General features: G+C 45.6%; 1 protein-coding gene across 4 annotated transcripts in view; it reads right to left on the bottom strand.

Annotated features, from left to right (window-relative positions):
• Window positions 1-19,585, bottom strand: part of chd1 (chromodomain helicase DNA binding protein 1) — a 129,393-nt gene that overhangs the window by 53,456 nt on the left and 56,352 nt on the right. For all 4 annotated transcript variants that reach the window (XM_078396434.1, XM_078396437.1, XM_078396436.1 and 1 more), the window contains 4 exons: window positions 8,641-8,831; window positions 7,692-7,880; window positions 5,795-5,957; window positions 4,328-4,480 (listed from right to left, as the gene is read on the bottom strand). In XM_078396434.1, the coding sequence (XP_078252560.1) occupies window positions 4,328-4,480; window positions 5,795-5,957; window positions 7,692-7,880; window positions 8,641-8,831 (696 nt within the window). The remainder of the gene's footprint in view (window positions 1-4,327; window positions 4,481-5,794; window positions 5,958-7,691; window positions 7,881-8,640; window positions 8,832-19,585) is intronic.

Genomic DNA, 19,585 nt, shown 5'->3' with positions numbered 1-19,585 from the left:
TTTGCTTCACCATATGAACTGTCTACATTTATTATACTTAACAATCCTCAACAAAATAGTTAGTCAGTTGCCACCACTGAAATATTCGCCTCTTCTACAATGATGCATTGAGGCCACTAAATACACCATTTACAAGATACACGGCAACAATTGGCCAATACAGGACTTCTACAGTACCAGCCAAACCATGATAATACCCGTGAAATACAAGAGCAGCAGGTAGAAAGGAAGACCACCATCTGAAAATCTCCCTGTTACATCAAAGACTGGAACATACATTGCCTTTTCCACAGTCAGCAAGTCAAAACTAAGTTAAGTTTTAACCTAATGGCACAATGAGAGCATCTTCACCACATGAGGTTCTAAAAGGAGGCTCACAGCCACCATAATCAAGTGTAATTACCGGTATGAATGCTCAGCTAGACAGAGACGTCCACATCTTGTGAATGAATCAAGGAAACTTTTTTTTGGAACCAATCTATCACTGTAGGGACTGATAGCTTATGAAGGCAAAAAGATTGAAGGAAAAGGATTAATGAGGCATGTTGTCCAATGTTTCCAAATTATTATAACCAATATCTTTCCTAGAATAATTTACCACAAAGCAGATTTGATGTAATTTTTATAGATGTACAGCATGATTTAGTGAAAATATATTTTTAGATTGACCTCAGTGTGAGACAAGAAAGCTATGTAAAAAATATTAAGAGAAATCAGTGTGAAAATTGAGGAAAATTTTCAATAATAATTTTTCCCATACAGAACATAAAATAATTTCATCATACGTTCATTCTTTGGAGACTTCAAAAAAGTGGTTGAAGTTATTTAGTTGAAAAAGAAATAAGCTAAATAAACATGTAAAGGGTATGCAATAAATAATGTTTAAAAAGAGTTAAAGTAAGATCTTATGATCATAGGCAAGAAGCCTTCCAAGGCATGAGGCACGAGTTAGCACTTTGAAACAGGTTTTACATTTCTTACAATCCTATTTTCTTTATCCATATTCATGTAATCCTTTTACTTTTTTGGTGCGAAAATCCTTAAATGTGCTTCCATCGTCAGTGATCATCGAAAACTAATGAAAGCAATTGAAAGGTTTTCTCTCCCTCATGCCTTTCCCACCATTCAATAAAATCATGGCTAACCTTAAATCAGTGTCCTCTGGTGTCACTGACCCTTCTGCCAATTAATATTCTTCACTACACTACACAACTCACATCCCTATGTTTCTTCTCAACATCTATATACTAAAACTCTCGTTTGTTATTTTGTTTGTAAATCAATTCTACCACCTTCCATGATCTCCCAAGGTGTGTCAGCTTATCCATTCTATATAGTTTAATTTATTTACATTGCATATCTCAAAAAAACAATTTTGTAGTGGCCTGGCGGAGGCCAGAGAAAAGGTTGAACGCCAGGCAGGTTTAGCAAAAGGTCTTTATTTGGCTGTGAGCTCCTACTCACAGGGAAGTCCACCTAGGGATAAACCACACCTCCCAACGGGCTGACCTTTAACCCTTTAAGCCTGTCCGTCAAGTGACGAGGGGGCTGACCCAAGGAGTGGCCTGATCCCCAGGGACCGCCACAGGACCCCCCCTCCAAGAACCGGAGGTACAAAGCGGACAGGAGGGCGAACAAGGCGACCAGCCCGGGTGCGCACCACGCCCTGCGCAGGGGCCGGCGACCGACCAACAGGTGGAGGGGACGTAGCAGACATTGGCGGGGGTAACATGGACGGAGGGCGACCGCGCAGGCGGGGCTGCGCAACCGGCACCGGCCGATCAATGTCCACGTGTGCCGGCTTCAGCCGCGCAATCGAAACAGTCTCGCTGCGAGCCCCCATGTCCAGAACAAATGTGGCCGAGCCGTGTTGCAGGACCCAGAAGGGGCCCCTCGTACGGCCGCTGGAGAGGTGATCGATGAGCGTCCCTTCGAAGGAAAACAAACTGGCAGTCCTCCAGAGCGGCAGGGACGTGCGGTTGGAAGGACCCGTGACGTGGGCACAGGTGTCAGCCTGCCCACCGTCTGCCGAAGACGTTGCAGGGCTTCCGAAGGCTGCTCCACTCGACCCTGCGCCGGTGGGACGAACTCCCCGGGAACCGTCAAGGGGGCCCCGTACACCAACTCGGCGGAGGAGGAGACCAAGTCCTCTTTGGGTGCGGTGCAGATCCCAAGCAAAACCCACGGCAGGGCGTCCACCCAGTCTGGATCCGTGAGCCGAGTCTTCAGGCCAGCCTTCAGCTGGCGGTGAAAACGTTCCATCAACCCGTTCGCCTGTGGATGGTACGCCGTAGTGTGGTGTAGGCGGACTCCCAAGAGGCGTCCCATAGCCGACCACAGTTCCGAAGTAAATTGCGGCCCCCGGTCCGATGTAATGTCCAGTGGCACCCCGAACCGGGCGATCCAGTGCGTCGCCAAGGCCCGAGCGCAGGTGGCCGTCGAGGTGTCCGCCAACGGAATGGCCTCCGGCCACCTCGTGAAGCGATCGACCACGGTGAAGAGGTGGGTCATGCCCCGGGACGGGGGCAGCGGCCCCACGATGTCCACATGAATGTGGTCGAACCGCTGCCTAGGAACACCGAACACCTGCAGAGGCGCACGCACGTGTCACTGGATCTTTGCAGTTTGGTACGGGATGCAGGTGCGTGCCCAGTGTGCGACCTGCTTACGCAGCCCGTGCCACATGAAGCGGGAGGCTATGAGGGCCACCGTCGCCCGAATGGAAGGATGAGAAAGCCCGTGGAGCACCTCGAACACCCTGCGCCGCCAGACGACTGGGACAATGGGCCGCGGCAGGCCAGCTTTGGATGTCACATCGGGGTCACCAATGTAGTGGCCTGGCGGAGGCCAGAGAAAAGGCTGGACGCCAGGCAGGTTTAGCAAAAGGTCTATATTTGGCTGCGAGCTCCTACTCACAGGGAAGTCCACCTAGGGATAAGCCACACCTCCTAACGGGCTGACCTTTAACCCTTTAAGCCTGTCCGTCAAGTGACGAGGGGGCTGACCCAAGGAGTGGCCTGATCCCCAGGGACTGCCACAATTTCATAATTCTTGGTAGATGTCACAGCAGTGTCACCAGATTTTCTTCCCAAGCAGTGAACACCATTCTTAACTACGAAAGAAGAAATCAGCAATCTGCACCCAGACATTTTTCAATGTTATATTAACTACGTATTTGATACGATACAATAAAACTTTATTCATCCCCGGAGGGAAATTGGTCTGCCGACAGTCACAACACACAAGGTACACAAAATCTTGAAATTAAAAAGTGAAAACAAAAAGAAAAAGACAAGCAACTGTTGGCTGGCTGCTGAGTGCACATCGCCTTCACCGGAACAAATGAACAAACACATGCAGATTTTCCCCCATGGGCAGAGGTTCTAAACTAGTGCCCACCCCCCCCCCCCCCCCGTTTGGGTCCAAATCTCTCCTGCGGACGCGGCAACCCTCCATGCAAACCTCTCCTGCGGACGCGGCAACCCTTCATGCAAACCTCTCATGCAGGCACGGCAACCCCCATTGGGTGCAAACCTCTCCTGCGAGCACGGCAACCCCCGTTGGGTGCAAGCCTCTCCTGTGGGCCCGGCCACCCTCCCCCAACTGACGATCCATAGACCCTTTGCCGGCCGGGGAGTCTCCGTGGCCGGGAGAGGAAAGGGGAGAGGGAGCTACTCACCTCGGCCCTGGGCGGCTATCACGTCGGCCAGAGCGAGCCGTCGACCCGCTGGGTGGAAACCTCTCCTGCAGCGGCAGCTCGGCGGCAATGGCCATCTTGTTTGACCCTCTGCTGCTGCACTGCACCACGAGAGGAAGGTAAGGTGCGGGGCAGGCTGGGACGAGTGCTGCTCCTCCCGGCATTGAGGGGGGAGCGCATTTATTAAAGTTTATTAAGTTAATTGCTTTTAAAATGTAACAAAACTTGATCAATTGAGACCGCAGCGAATGGTGGACGTAAAATTGTTGCGCTATTACCTTTTTTGCTGTATTTCGGGCACGTACTAAAATGCAATATATATACGCATATACACAATAAGAGTTTCAGTAATATATAATATACTAGATCAAGTGGACCCGTTGGGCCCATTCCTCGTAGAGGGGGGACAGGGAAGGGGATATGCAATTGGTGGGTTGTGGAATCTCACATCAATAGGCCAGGGAAGAATTAAAATCCAGGCTGCTTTCCAAATGCATTCCTATGGATCACTGAATTCCACAATCCTGTTTAATTATTGTTAACACACCTTGCACGTCATGTCTGAAGAGGACAGGCTGTGCAAGGCTAATTTGCTGTAATGCTTCATAAATTCAGAATGAGAAAACTAACCTGGAAACAAAACTGTCGGCATTTCAGATATTCTGCTAGAATGTCCAGCATTCGAACCATTTGAGAGAAGATAAGAACTCTGTGGCCACGTTCCTTTAATCGACAAAGCAGCTTGTCCAATAGTATCAGTTTCCCACTACTACGAATCAAATGCTGGGTAAAGAAATCAGGAAAGATAGATAGACATAGATGTGTAATCCTTTCATAGGCAGAAACATAGCCAACTGAATTATCTTCAGAGATAGTTAGTTCAGAGAAAATAATTCCATGGTTTCAAATTCAAAGATTTAATAAAAACCCTTTCCGATAAAAGTCAAGAATAAAACAATGATGTTCAAAATATTGATATTTTAAGACAGAAATAATCATACAGTTTCTGTAAGGACACAAGATCCAGAAAGATTTTTATACTTGATTAAACGTAATATCCCATTGAAGAGGCTTTGAACATACTGTACATCAGTAAGACTTGGGGTAGTTTCTATATGTGTGACAGGTGTGTGGGTGGGATAGGAGAGTTGATGATCTTGCTCCTGCCTTATTTTGAATCACTGCTTATTTACATTGCAATATCAATGGAAACTAACAATGAAGGTGTTGATACTAAATCCACATTTATGAGTGTTAATTACTAGTATAATAACCCACACTCAATGGATTATGAATTTAGAGAATGCAGTTTAAAATCTATGATAGTAATCTGATTAATTTAAGTTAAATTGAAATTGGTGTTTAAAAATCCAGAAAAAGCTGACACGAAACTGCAGGAATGTGATACAGATCATTATGGAAAGAAACTTGCTGATAAATGATATAAATCAATTACATTGACTCTTGGCAGACAAAGGAAACTTAGCAAGCCATACAAATGATTCAAGGCATCATCAATCAAATGGCTAGCAAGTTGGTTTTTGCTAGATGCAAAAACCAACTTGCATCAAGCAAAAACCAACCTGCTAGCCATTTCCACATGGAGAAAACGTGATTGTAACATTTTTCCAATTTATCCATATTACTGTTTCAATGTCAGTTTGAAAAGGAGACAAGAAACTATCTGATAAACCAGAACATACTTTTTCTAGTTATTGAACAAGTATTACATTAGAACATATTTGGTTTCATTAACTATTTCAAAATGCTCTACCACAGTTCCACAATCCCCGTCCTAAGTAATGTGATTATCTCACTTATTCTAAACAAGTTACGTTTACTGCAATGTGAAACAAATATTTTGCTTAATTTACAAATAAGCGCAGATTTAGATTTTTGACAGTAATATAACCACATTTAGATAGTTTCACCCAACAGAAATAATGGATCCAAATAAGTGTTTAATGGGCAAATCTTAAAACAAGTAAATATATCTGTCAGTAATTAAATGTACCAACACACACAAACTATGATGCATTTTCTGATGCCTTTGATTCTCATGTGAAAACACTAAGCATACATTTTCTCAAATCATACCTGTAAGGCCTCCTGTCTATTATACAACTCATTTTCTTCTGGGAATTTAATGAGGTAGCAATGGTTGCAACACTTTTTAAGTTCCATCATGACATTCAGAAATCCAGAAGTGCTGCCTTTACGCCCTTTGCTCAAGGCTTTGTAATTCCTGGTTAAAATCCACCTATTGTATTTCAAGAAAGATAGACAATTGATACCAGCATTACCAGAAATCAATAATAATTACAGCCAATTAATTTACTTTAAAAGCAATAAAACAAGCTGCCAGAGGAACGTTTGCACCAGATTTCTGCATCTTTGGTCACTTGTGTCTCCAACTTTGTTTTTTTAAAGCTGATCTGCGCCTTGTGTGTCTGCACATTTCAAAAATGAATGCTTAATGCTCAAAAAGCTTAACATTATGATATCTATCTTTAACAAATACTATAGCTAAACCAGTCATTTATTTATACTCTTAAAAATTGACTGAATATATCTTTAGGTGTTATACTTAAATTTGATGCCTTTTGACATGGCCTTTTATTGTAGGGTTAAAAGGTTAAGAGACAGATTAATACTTTATATTCACAAGTTTGCAAAAAAACTATTTTGAGAGACTTAAAATATTTTATAATGAATTGTATTAATTCTGCTAATGCAGTAAATCATCACAGGGACCACATAGAAGAGTTATCAAAACCTAGCTGCATATACATATATATTAAAGTAGGTGAATAATAGCATGGACAATGGGTTTTAAGACATGGCTGAAAGAAGATAAAGGAGGTTGACTGGGCGTTCACAAATGATAAAAGCTCTGCTGGCAATGGTGGAATGATTAAAATAGTAGTGTTGGAAAGCCAGAATTGGGAAGAACAGGCAAGTGATGGTTGCAGGCCCAGTTGAACTAATCGATAACTGGGACACAGCCAAGGAGAGAACCATGAAAGATGAGATATTAAGACAGGGCAATTTTTTTAAACTTAGAACCAACATAGAACAGGGACCACAGACAACGAATGAACAGGACCTGATGCAGAGAGTTGTGAATCTGTGGAATTCTCTGCCTCAGAAGGCAGTGCAGGCAAATTCTCTGAATGCATTCAAGAGAGAGCTGGATAGAGCTCTTAAGGATAGCGGAGTCAGGGGGTATGGGGAGAAGGCAGGAACGGGGGACTGATTGAGAATGATCAGCCATGATCACATTGAATGGCAGTGCTGGCTCGAAGGGCCGAATGGCCTCCTCCTGCACCTATTGTCTATTGATGCAATTGAGGATATGGGCAGTGGAATTTTGAACATCATGATTCCAAAAGATAGTAAATGGCAGGTTGGCCAGGATTGTATCAAAATAATTGAATTTGGAGACAAAGTCATGAGTGGCTGTTTTAGCCGATAAACTTTAGCAGGTTAGAATTAAAGTTATAGTAGGGAGGTGGAAAAAGGCATTTTGTGTGACTGTGGACCCCTGTGCCAAAGTTCCCTTCAAGTTCACAAATAATATTAAATCTGCAATTTGCCAGAGAAACAGATGTAGCCAGCTGCAGAAAACAGTGTAAAATTACAGTCATACCAGCAGGGTGACAATTTGGAGAAGGTGGGAGGATTGAGAAGTGGTGGCAAGATCTGCTGTATTCTGTCAGTGTATATTACAGAACGCACATCATATTCAGACAATTTCATTGAGGGGACAACAGACAGGTGATAAACAGGAGCACAACAGGGTGGATCCTTGGGAATTTGTCTACTTTTTTCTATTTGGAAAAGTAGTTTAGCTTATTATTGTCACGTGTAACGAGGTACAGTGAAAAGCTTTTGTTTGCGTGCTATCCAGTTCAGAGAAAAGACGATACATGAATAGGGCGGCTGTGCATTTACAGTACAGAGTTAAGAAATGTTCTCATGGGAAAACACTTACTTATAATATTGCTTTTGCACTGCACTCATTTCCACTCGTAAAATCTGTTCAACTTTAGCAGGTAAAGATTTCTCAACATCCTTTTTCACTCTTCGCAGCAAGAATGGCTCCAGTTCTCGATGGAGGCTTGCAAATCCAACTTCTCTTCCTTTGCCATGTTCCTCTTCAAATATTTCCCAGGAAGAAAACCTTTTTGCCCCCCAAAAAAGGAATAATATTATTAAGCTACTTACATATAACATTACTTCAAAGTAATTATTGGCAGCCAGTGTATGAAATTGGTTTTAGACATTTTTAAAGATAATGCGGCAAAAGTAACACTATTACTACTGAAAGCAGATGCAGGTTTTATCTCAAAAATCCTGCTTTTGTTATTTTTGTACATGAAACTTAAGAGTAAAAAGCTTACTTGAAACTACTGAATATTTCCCCCATTTAAAACAAAACTTTCAAATCGCCAGAATGCTCCAAACTATTTCAAAACAAAAAGTGCTGGTGCAACTCAGCAGGTCAGGTAGAATCTGTGGAGGGAAGGGATAGGTGACTGGAGTCTGAAGAAGGGCCCTGACCGTTGCCTGTTCACCCCCTCCTCCAATAATGTCTGATTCCAGTTCCTCCAGCACTTTGTATTTTGCTAAAGATTCCAGCATCCCCAGTTCCTTGCGTCTACTTAAACAGATTTATAACCAATGAGCGTGAAAGGCAGCCGCTGTTTTAATACAGGAAATGTGTCAGCTTAATTATCTCCAGCAACATTCCAAAAGTAGCACTGAAATGTTCACTCAATTAATGTAAGAAATGTGGACCAGGAGATTAATGTTGATCATGATAATGGATTTTGTTGGGTTAACATATCATTCTGTGAAATTGACCCTTCCAAACCAAAACATCATACTTCCCTTACATTTTTCATCCTTTATGCTAGACTTCAATTCATAGTCTCACTTACTTTTCTGGCATGATGAAGTGAAGGAGAGACCAGAGTTCTTTGAGTGAGTTTTGGAGCGGAGTTCCTGTAATGAGTAGCCTGTGATTTGATTTAAAATCCATCATGGTTTTATAAAGGAGCGAATCATCATTCTTCAAACGATGAGCTTCGTCTACCCCGATGAAGGCCCAATTTACATTTCCAAGGAATGACTGAAACAAAGTGCCAAATTCTAACATTTAAAAATATTTTAATGTACATCGTTCAACATTTCTCATTTGAACCTGCGTCAGACAAAGTTTCTAAAATGTTGGAATGGACCTGACAGATTTTGTTTTACACAGTTGTTTCAACAAAATTCAACAATGCAAATGCAGGACAAATCCAATGATTCATGCTAGGATATAATTACAAAGATTTCTAATTTACTTGTATTTTTACCCAAACAAATTTTAATGCAAAATCTTAACACAATTGCTGCAAAGCAATCAGACAAAGATGCCAATTTTTTATGACATAGAAACATACAAAATAGGTTCAGGAGGAGGCCCTTTGAGGCAGCACCGCCATTCATTGTGATCATGGCTGATCATCCACAATCAGTAACCTGTGCCCAACTTCTCCCCATATCCCTTGATTCCACTAGCCCCCAGAGCTCGATCTAACTCTCTCTTAAATTCATCCAGTGATTTGGCCTTCACTGCTCTCTGTGGCAGAGAATTCCACAGATTCACAACTCGCTGGGTGAAAAAGTTCCTTCTCACCTCAGTTTTAAATGGGCTCCCCTTTATTCTAAGACTGTGGCCCCTGGTTCTGGACTCCCCCAACATTGGGAACATTTTTCCTGCATCTAATTTTGCCCAGTCATTTTATAATTTTATATGTCTCTACAAGATCCCCTCTCATCCTTCTAAACTCCAGTGAATACAAGCCTAGTCTTTTCAATCTTTACTCATATGATAGTCCCGCCATCCCAGGGATCAATCTCGTGAACCTACGCTGTACTGCCTCAATTACAAGGATGACCTTCCTCAAATTAGGAGACCAAAACTGTACACAATACTCCAGATGTGGTCTTACCAGGGCCCTATACAACTACAGAAGAACCTCTTTACTCCTATACTGAAATGCTCTCGTTATGAAGGCCAACATGCCATTAGCTTTCTTCACATGACATGTTAAAAAAAACACAATTTGTGCACTGCACTTGATATTATTAATGTTAATAATATGGGTCAAATCTTCTGACTTCCATTACAGTAAAAGTTGATAATAGGTCATACACAATCTCCCAGAGGATCGGGTGGGAGGGAGGAACTGAAGGGAATCCACATTAGTCAGGACATGGTGTTAGGAAAACTGTTAGGACTGAAGGCACATAAAACTCCAAGGCCTGATGATCAAAACCCTAGAGTACTCAACGAGGTGGCCCTAGATTTCATGGATGCATTGGTGATCATTTTTTAATGTTCTCTCGACTCTGGAACAGTTCCTGTGGACTGGAGGGTGGCCAATGTAACTCCACTTTTTAGGAAAGGAAGGAGAGAGAAAATGGGGAATTTTAGACCCGCTAGCCGTACATCGGTAGTGGGGAAGATGCTCGAGTCGATTATGAAAGATGTTAACGCAGCGCATTTGGAAAGCAGTGACAGGATCAGTCAATGTCAGCATGGATTTATGAAGGGGAAATCATGCTTGACTAATCTTGTGGAATTTTTTGAGGATGTAACAAATAGAATAGATAAGGGAGAGCCAGTGGATGTGGTGTATCTGGACTTTCAAAAAGCTGACAAGGTACCACACAAGAGATTAGTGTGCAAAATTGGGGGTAGGGTATTGACAGATAAAGAACAGGTTGGCAGACAGGAAGCAAAGAGTAGGAATTAATGGGTCCTTTTCAGAATGTCAGGCAGTACCCTATGGTTCGTTGCTGGGACCCCAGTTACCGTCGACCTGCTGCTCCAAAACCCCACCCACCGCCACGTCTGAGGCATCCACCGTCAGAGCCGTGGGGGCGGAGGAGCGCGGGTGCACCAGCATGGTGGCGTTGGCGAGGGCCTGTTTGACCGCAACAAAAGCCGTCTCTGCAGTTACGGACCATACCAACTCAGCGGGGTTACCCGCGAGACATTGAAAAAGGGGGCGCATGACCCGAGCTGCTGCAGGCACGAACCGATGATAGAAGTTCACCATGCCCACGAATTCCTGCAAGCCCTTGATGGTAGTCGGGCGAGGGAAAGAGCGGACCGCGTCCACTTTAGCTGGCAAAGGAGTGGCACCGGCCGGAGTAACCCGGTGACCCAAAAAATCCACCGCTGACAGGCCGAATTGGCATTTGTCCGGATGGAGAATCAGGCCATGGTCTTGCAACCTCTGGAACACCGTGCGGAGGTGGACCAAGTGCTCCTGGACCGAACGGCTGGCAATCAAAATATCATCAAGTTAAATAAACACAAACGGCAACCCTCAGACGCTGGAATGCCTGAGCTGCATTTTTAAGGCCGAAAGGCATACGCAACCACTCAAACAACCCGAACGGAGTAATGGTCGCCGTTTTTGGAATGTCCGGCGGGTGGACCGGGATCTGATGGTATCCCCGCACCAAATCAATTTTTGAAAATATTGTAGCCCCCTCCAGGCTAGCCGAGAAGTCCTGAATGTGTGGAATCGGGTAGCGGTCCGGCCGTGTTGCCGCGTTGAGTCGACGGAAGTCACCACATGGTCTCCACCCCCCAGACGCTTTGGAAACCATGTGCAAGGGGGAGGCCCACGGACTACTCGAAGGCCAAATAATTCCTAGCCTCTCCAAGTTTAGGAACTCCTCTCGCGCCCTGGCCAGCTTGTCGGGTGGGAGGCGCCGTGCCCGGGCAAAAACCGGCGGCTCCTCGGTCGGGATGAAATGAACGACCCCGTGCTTCTCAGAAGGTGCATCGAAACGCTGGACGAGGAGCTGCGGGAAGTCGGCTAGGACCGCATCGAACTGACCGGGAGCCGTGGTAATGGCCTGGATTACTGGGCAGGGTGGGGCGGCGCTTGTAGAAGCCTCTGGGCCAGTACCCCGGGGCCGTACATCAGCCGAGGGTTGCAGGCCCCTCCCGCGGACGTCTGCGACCAAAGAAAACGCCTATAGGAAATCTGCACCCAATATGGCCTGGCCCACATCCGCAACGATGAATTCCCAACGGTAAGTCCTGGACTCGAAGGACAGGGACATAGTCCTTTTACCGTAAGTACGGATGGTGCTACCATTCACTGCAATGAGGGGCGGGCCCTTCCCCCCCACTCGAACTTCGCAGTCATAGGGGGGCACAATACTCACGACCGCTCCCGTATCCACTAGAAAGACGATCCCGGTACTCTGATCTGTAGCGTAGAGGCGGTGGTTACGGCCAATCGAGACCGCCTCTACATTCGATCGGCCCAGGCATTTCCCGGAAACGAACACGGGGATCTACAGCTTCGTGCCTCACTGCCCCACCGCCGATGGAAAGAGCACCAGCCACGCCTATCCGGCTCTGTTGTTCGAGCCCGCTGCCAATGAACAGGCGCCGCCGCCCTCTCTTGGCGGGCCGACTGCGAAATAGCGGCCGATGTGTCGCTCTCCCGGCCGCACCCCCGACTGCCGCTGGGCCTCGAGACCCGGTTAACGGAGCCGTCTCGGGTGTTGCGCTCCCTAACGAGCGTGTCGGCCTTCTCGGCGAACGCAACCGGATCTTCAAAAGGGACGTCCGCCAACACTAACCTGACGTCCCCAGGTAGCTTCTCCCGAAAGGCCGCTTCGAATACCATGCATGGCTGATGGTCGCCCACCAAGTCCGACGGCAGCCGCTGCCCCAGGTCTGGCAAATGGAGGAGCCTCAGAACCCGCTGGTTCTGGGCCCAGCCGAAGGTCCGCAGCAGGAGCCTCTTGAGCCCCACGTACTGCTCCTTTTGGGGTGGACTGGTCAGGTATCGACTGACCCGCGCAGCCACCTCCGCCTGCAGACAGCTCACCAGGTGGTGGTACTTCTCCTGGTCTTCCTCCACCCTTTTAAGATGGAACTGCGATTCTGCCTGCACAAACCACAGGTGCGGCTGATGGGCCCAGAACGGCGGTAGATGAATCTCACCCGCGCTCGCTCCCGCCTGCGACATGCTGCTGCTTGCTTCTTACGTTCGAGGTCACCAATGTAGTGAGTCCAAACGAGCGGTATTATTCAAATACTTTATTGTCGGTAAAACCCGTGACAAACGCAACGCACTTACTTTTGGACTGACACTAACTTCGCTCACTAATCTAATCTCTAACTCCAGTTTGGCGCCAGGCATTTAAATACCTCGCGCTCCCTCACCCCGTGACCGTAAACCAATCCGAGGGTTCTAGACTACCTGGCCAATCCATATGTCCCTACAACATCTCCAAGTTTGTGGATGGCTCAAAGCTGGGTGGCAGTGTGAGCTGCGATGAGGATGTTATGAGGCCGCAGGGTGACTTGGATAAGATGGGCAAAGATACTAGAGGAGCAAGAGAAACCAATCGACTCTAAAAACCATAGTAGGTCATGGGTAAATTTCAGCGCCATTTTAGTAAGCAGATTCTGTGTGCAGTGTTCACAACTCTCTGCGATTTCTTCGTATATAAAATGTTTGCAAACAATTCTTTTTATTCAACTTCTTGGCTAAGTTTATAGCTGACATTTATAACTATTTCTTGAAGAGTTGCTGCTTCGTGATCTTTAAACTTTGGATGTTACTGATTGAATATTTGCACTAGAGATCCACTCTGTCTGTATCAGGTCAATTGATCATATTTAATGAACTGTTCTTTGCTTTCGCTGTTAATTTCAATTTCACCTCCATGAGCTGTATCTCTTTTTGTTTTATTTTAAAAAGTCATGGAAGCAGAGATTAGGCATTTGCAAACAATAGAACTACTGTATCCACAATATAATTGAAAAGACATTTAACTTTATACAGAGCCAAGAAAATTTGAATTGGTGAATTGGTTAGTTAAAAACCCTTGACAGCCACTAAAATGACCAATTCTGCCTGACGTGGTACAGAAGCATGAATCCAATTCAAATAGATAGTGGTAAAGTAAATCACCGAGTCAGGCAGCATCTCTGGAGAAAAAGGATGGGTGATGTTTCAGGTTGGGACCTTTCCTCAGACCGGGGGGGAAGGTGAAGAGCTGGTATAAATCAGGACCTGATCTTTTCATTGGTTAGCTGATATGCAAAACAGTGCAACCCTGTATATCTCGCACACAAAATGATGTAAATCTTACCATGAATGACAGAAATAAAAAGTGTTATCCTTGTTTATGAAGTTCATTTTTGAATGATGTAAAATTGAAGGGGGTTGGTGCAATATACAGCTAACCCACAAATGTGTCGTTATGAGATAGTCAAGTTTAAAAACTCCATCATCTGCCCAGCTCTTCCACTGCTGCCTCCGCACCCTTGGACTCCGCACCCTTGGACCTCTCACTCCTGTCTGTGCTCCTGTCTCTGCCGGCTTGGACTGCTCCCCTGTGGGTTACCTGACAGCTAGCGCTGACGTCATCAAATCGCTACCGCTAACGCTACCGCTAACGCTAACAGCTGCCTGGCTGCCTGCTTGCTTGCCTGCTTGCCTGGCTACCTCCTCTGCCTGCACATCCTCAGCTCAGTATTAACCCTCAGGCTGCTCAGCTTCCTCGATCCTCATAGGCCTTGCTCTGGATCAGCCTGTTGTGCCTGCTGTGACCTTTTGATCTCTCTGGGCTCTATGCTCCTTCGCTCCTGCCTGGCATGGCACTGAAGTACTTTGCTGCGAGGCTGCTCCAGCTCAACAACCACTCCACTCCGCCATGCATCTCTGCCATCATCAACCACGGACTTCTACGACGACCCAAATACATCCAGAGGCTCCGGTCACAAGTTTGTCTACTCCCAGACCGGTCACTCCATCCCTACACTCTGGTCAGCTGATCGGACTTCCACTCGTCCATTACATCATCACAACCACGCACACGAGCGTGCCCCCTGTCTACAAGCCCTGGCTAAATCACCCGTGTCCATCCACACCATACAAAGCAACATGAAGCTCACTCTGCTCAACATCCGGTCCCTCAACAATAAAAGCCTCATTCTAAATGACTTCATCCTGGAAAATAAACTGGACTTCCTCTGTCTGACAGAAACCTGGCAACAACCTCTGGATTACCTCTCACTCAACCTCACTACACCCAACGGATACTCCTACATCAATAAACCACGCTCGGAAGGCCGAGGTGGTGGGATTGCCGTAATTCACCGACAGGACTTCAAGATCAACCTCATCTCCATCTCATCTGCTCCGTCATTTGAACACCTGGCTTTCAAACTCTCTGGCCACACAAAATTAGTCATGGCAGTTGTCTACCGCCCTCCCAAACCACACCCATCATTCCTTTCTGACTTCTCTGACTTTCTGACCCAGTTCTGTTCTTTCTCCCCCTCAATCCTCCTCCTCGGTGATTTCAACATCCACATGGACTCCACTGACTCCACAATAACCGCTGACTTCACTGAAATACTCAACTGCTTTAACCTCACTCAACACGTAAATTTTCCCACCCATAACCGTGGGCACATTCTGGACCTTGTCTGCTCCACTGGACTAAATCTACATCACCTCTCTGGCTCCGACCCCACCCTCTCTGATCACTTAGCCATCACCATGTCCGTCAACATTCCCACCCCAGCTCAAAAGCAAAAACACAAAATAAACTTCCGCAAGCTGAACTCTGTTTCACCTACCTCGCTCTCATCCTCCCTCTCTGAAATAATGTCCACCTCTCCCTTCGTTGACCTCCACAGCCCCTCTGACCTCACTGACTACTACAACCGCACTCTCTCCTCCTGCCTCGACCAGCTTGCACCTATAAAAACCAAAACAGTTTCCTTCACCCACTCTGCTCCCTGGTTTACCCCTGAACTCCGCGTGATGAAAACTCATGCCCGTCAACTTGAAAGACTCCGCAACAAAACAGGTCTCACAATTCACTCCCAAGCCTACAAAGACCACATACAGCACTATAAAGATGCCCTCTCCCATGCCCACTCCACCTACTACTCTCAAATAATTCACTCTGGCTCCGGAAACCCCAAAACACTCTTCTCTACAATAAACAAACTCCTCAGCCCCCTGGACACCATCTCCCAATCATTCACAGTTGACAAATGCACCACTTTCCTTTCATTCTTCCAAAGCAAAATAGACAACATCTACAGCACCTTAACCACCAACGCACCTGCTCCCCCTCAAACCACCTGCCCCCCCTTATCCTGTCAGCCCCTGCCTCAGTTCTCCCCAATCTCCACCACCGACCTCTCTGACCTCTTCACAGGAATAAAAACTGCCACCTGCTCTCTGGACCCCATCCCCTCCAGCTTTGTCAAGGCCTGCCTTCCTGCTCTCTCTCCACTTATCACTGCAACAATAAACTCCTCCCTGTCCACTGGCATCGTCCCGCCATCCCTCAAAATCGCTGCTGTCACCCCCATTCTGAAAAAAACTGGTCTAAACCCTGACACCCCAAACAACTTCAGACCAATCTCCAACCTACCCTTTCTGTCCAAAGTTTTGGAACGTGCTGTAGCTTCCCAACTAAAATACCACCTCTCTACCAATAACCTGTATGAAACTTTCCAATCTGGATTCCGCTCAAACCACTGTACTGAAACTGCGCTCCTCAAAATCACAAACGACATTCTCCTCTCCTCCGACGCTGGCAACCTCAACATCCTCATCCTACTTGACCTCAGCGCCGCCTTTGACACCATAAATCACTCCATTCTCCTCACCCGACTTGAAACCTCCCTTAACATCACCGGCACAGCCCTATCCTGGTTTAAATCTTACCTCTCTGACAGACACCAGTTCATCTCCATTAACAACTGTAAATCCCTCACCGCTCCCCTCCCCTAAGGTGTCCCCCAAGGCTCAGTCCTTGGCCCCCTCCTCTTCATCCTCTACCTGTTCCCCCTTGGTCAATTAATCCGCCGTCATGGTCTCAACTTCCACTGCTTCGCCGATGATATCCAGCTCCTCATCTCCACCAAGTCAATCTCCTCCACCACACACTCTACACTGACAAACTGCATTACTGAAATAAAATCTTGGCTTCAATCAAACTTCCTCAAACTCAATTGCAACAAATCTGAAATCATCATCATTGGTCCAAAAATGCTCACCAAATCCACCCAAAACTTCATCCTCAACATTGATGGTCTCCCAGTATCCACCTCACCTCACATCCGGAATCTTGGAATCATCCTTGATCAAACCCTCTCCTTCGACAAACACATCAAACACATCACAAAGACAGCCTTCTTCCACCTCAAAAACATTGCCCGTCTCCGTCCATCCCTCTCCTCCACAGCTGCAGAAACCCTCATCCACGCCTTCATCACCTCCCGTCTGGACTACTGCAACAGCCTCCTCTATGGCGCACCCTCAAAAATCATCAATAAACTTCAATACATTCAAAACTCCGCTGCCCGTCTACTCACACACACCTCGATCCGTGACCATATCACCCCCGTCCTTTATAAACTCCACTGGCTCCCCATCCCCCAGAGAATCCAGTACAAAATCCTCCTCATAACCTACAAAGCCCTCCATAACCTTGCCCCATCCTACCTGACCGACCTCCTCCACAGGCACACTCCCACCTGCACCCTCCGCTCTGCCGCTGCCAATCTTCTATCCCCCCACATCCGGACTAAACTCAGATCCTGGGGGGACAGGGCTTTCTCCATCGCTGCTCCCACCCTATGGAACTCACTACCCCAAACCGTTAGAGACTCCCCCACACTCACCACATTCAAAACATCGCTGAAGTCTCACCTGTTCAGTACTGCCTTCAACCACTGAAGGTCACCTCACCTACTGTCTCCTTTCTCTGTTCATTTATTTATTTACTTATTTATCTATTTATTAATTTCCCTATGTTCTCAAAATCTCTGTAAAGCGTCTTTGAGTATATGAAAAGCTCTATATAAATAAAATGTGTTATTATTATTATTATTATAAATCATTTAAAAAAAGGCTATGTGACCAACTTACCGGTTGAATTTAAATATGAAATTTTTACAGGTTGTAGGATAGTGGGTAAGGATAGTGTTAACACATGTAACTCATTTTTCACAAAAGAGAGGGTTAGCACTATATTGCACCGACCCCCTCAATTATATGTTAAATTCAAAACTAAACTATGGTAGCAATGTACATTATTCATGTCTAAAGCTAGCATTTCTGTATCAGTGTAGGTATGTATGCTTTACATTTTATTACACTAATATAGAATGAAAAGAATGAAAAAATATCTTGACATGTGTTCATAGTTATTTTATTTACAATATTAGGATTTCTGGAAATAAGTTTGAGGTCAGATTGCGAATGTGTATGGGTAGGCCCTAATGAAATGTATGTGAGAGAACAGTGATCAGGATTGGGAGAACCATGTGCTGAGAAGTGTGTAAAATGAAGAGAGAAATAGAGCGTTGCTTTCAATCAAATTTGCTTCTGATCCATGAGAAGGAACTTTGAGATCTATTTATCTCTATCTTGCCTCACACACAAACACACACATATATATATCAGTATATATACGTTACATTTGTGCAGAGTGTGTGTTTGAGCAATTCAAGGGAAACAGCACAAAAGAGGGGTCTGGGGAGGAATGATGGGAGGGAAATGGGCAGAAACAGCAAGAAATAATAAAATCAGAGAAATTAAGCGGGGGAAAAAAAATTAAAATTAAACAAATGTGTTGATAGACGAGATATTTTCTGCGTTTTAATGGTATCACCACACATACTGTTCCCCAACAACACTGATTACACTGCAACAGGCATAGCGAACGGCGGGTTTTGCCTACTAAAATGGCGGACGTTCTGCTCCTTTGCGCACTACACCTCAGAATACGAGATTTTGACGGAGCTGTTCATCTTGCTCCTCTAGTATCTTTGAGGATATGTGAGTGGGCAGATATATGGCAGATGCAGTGCAATGTGGATAAATGTGAGGTTATTCACTTTGGTGGCAAGAAAGGAAGGCAGATTATTATCTAAATTATGTCAGATTATCCCACTTTTTAAGAAAGGAGGGAGAGAGAAAACGGGTAATTATAGACCAGTTAGTCTGACATCAGTGGTGGGGAAAATGCTGGAGTCAATTATAAAAGACGAAATTGCTGAGCATTTGGATAGCAGTAACGGGATCGTTCCGAGTCAGCATGGATTTACGAAGGGGAAATCATGCTTGACAAATCTACTGGAATTTTTTGAGGATGTAACTAGGAAAATTGACAAGGGAGAGTCAGTGGATGTGGTGTACCTCGACTTTCAGAAAGCCTTCGACAAGGTCCCACATAGGAGATTAGTGGGCAAAATTAGGGCACATGGTATTGGGGGTAGGGTACTGACATGGATAGAAAATTGGTTAACAGACAGAAAGCAAAGAGTGGGGATAAATGGGTCCCTTTCGGAATGGCAGGCAGTGACCAGTGGGGTACCGCAAGGTTCGGTGCTGGGACCCCAGCTATTTACGATATACATTAATGACTTAGACGAAGGGATTAAAAGTACCATTAGCAAATTTGCAGATGATACTAAGTTGGGGGGTAGTGTGAATTGTGAGGAAGATGCAATAAGGCTGCAGGGTGACCTGGACAGGTTGTGTGAGTGGGCGGATACATGGCAGATGCAGTTTAATGTAGATAAGTGTGAGGTTATTCACTTTGGAAGTAAGAATAGAAAGGCAGATTATTATCTGAATGGTGTCAAGTTAGGAGGAGGGGGAGTTCAACGAGATCTGGGTGTCCTAGTGCATCAGTCAATGAAAGGAAGCATGCAGGTTCAGCAGGCAGTGAAGAAAGCCAATGGAATGTTGGCCTTCGTAACAAGAGGAGTTGAGTATAGGAGCAAAGAGGTCCTTCTACAGTTGTACCGGGCCCTGG

This window comes from Rhinoraja longicauda, chromosome 3, assembly GCF_053455715.1.
Source record: "Rhinoraja longicauda isolate Sanriku21f chromosome 3, sRhiLon1.1, whole genome shotgun sequence".
Lineage (NCBI taxonomy): Eukaryota > Metazoa > Chordata > Chondrichthyes > Rajiformes > Arhynchobatidae > Rhinoraja > Rhinoraja longicauda.
This window is presented reverse-complemented; position numbering and strand designations above follow the sequence as displayed.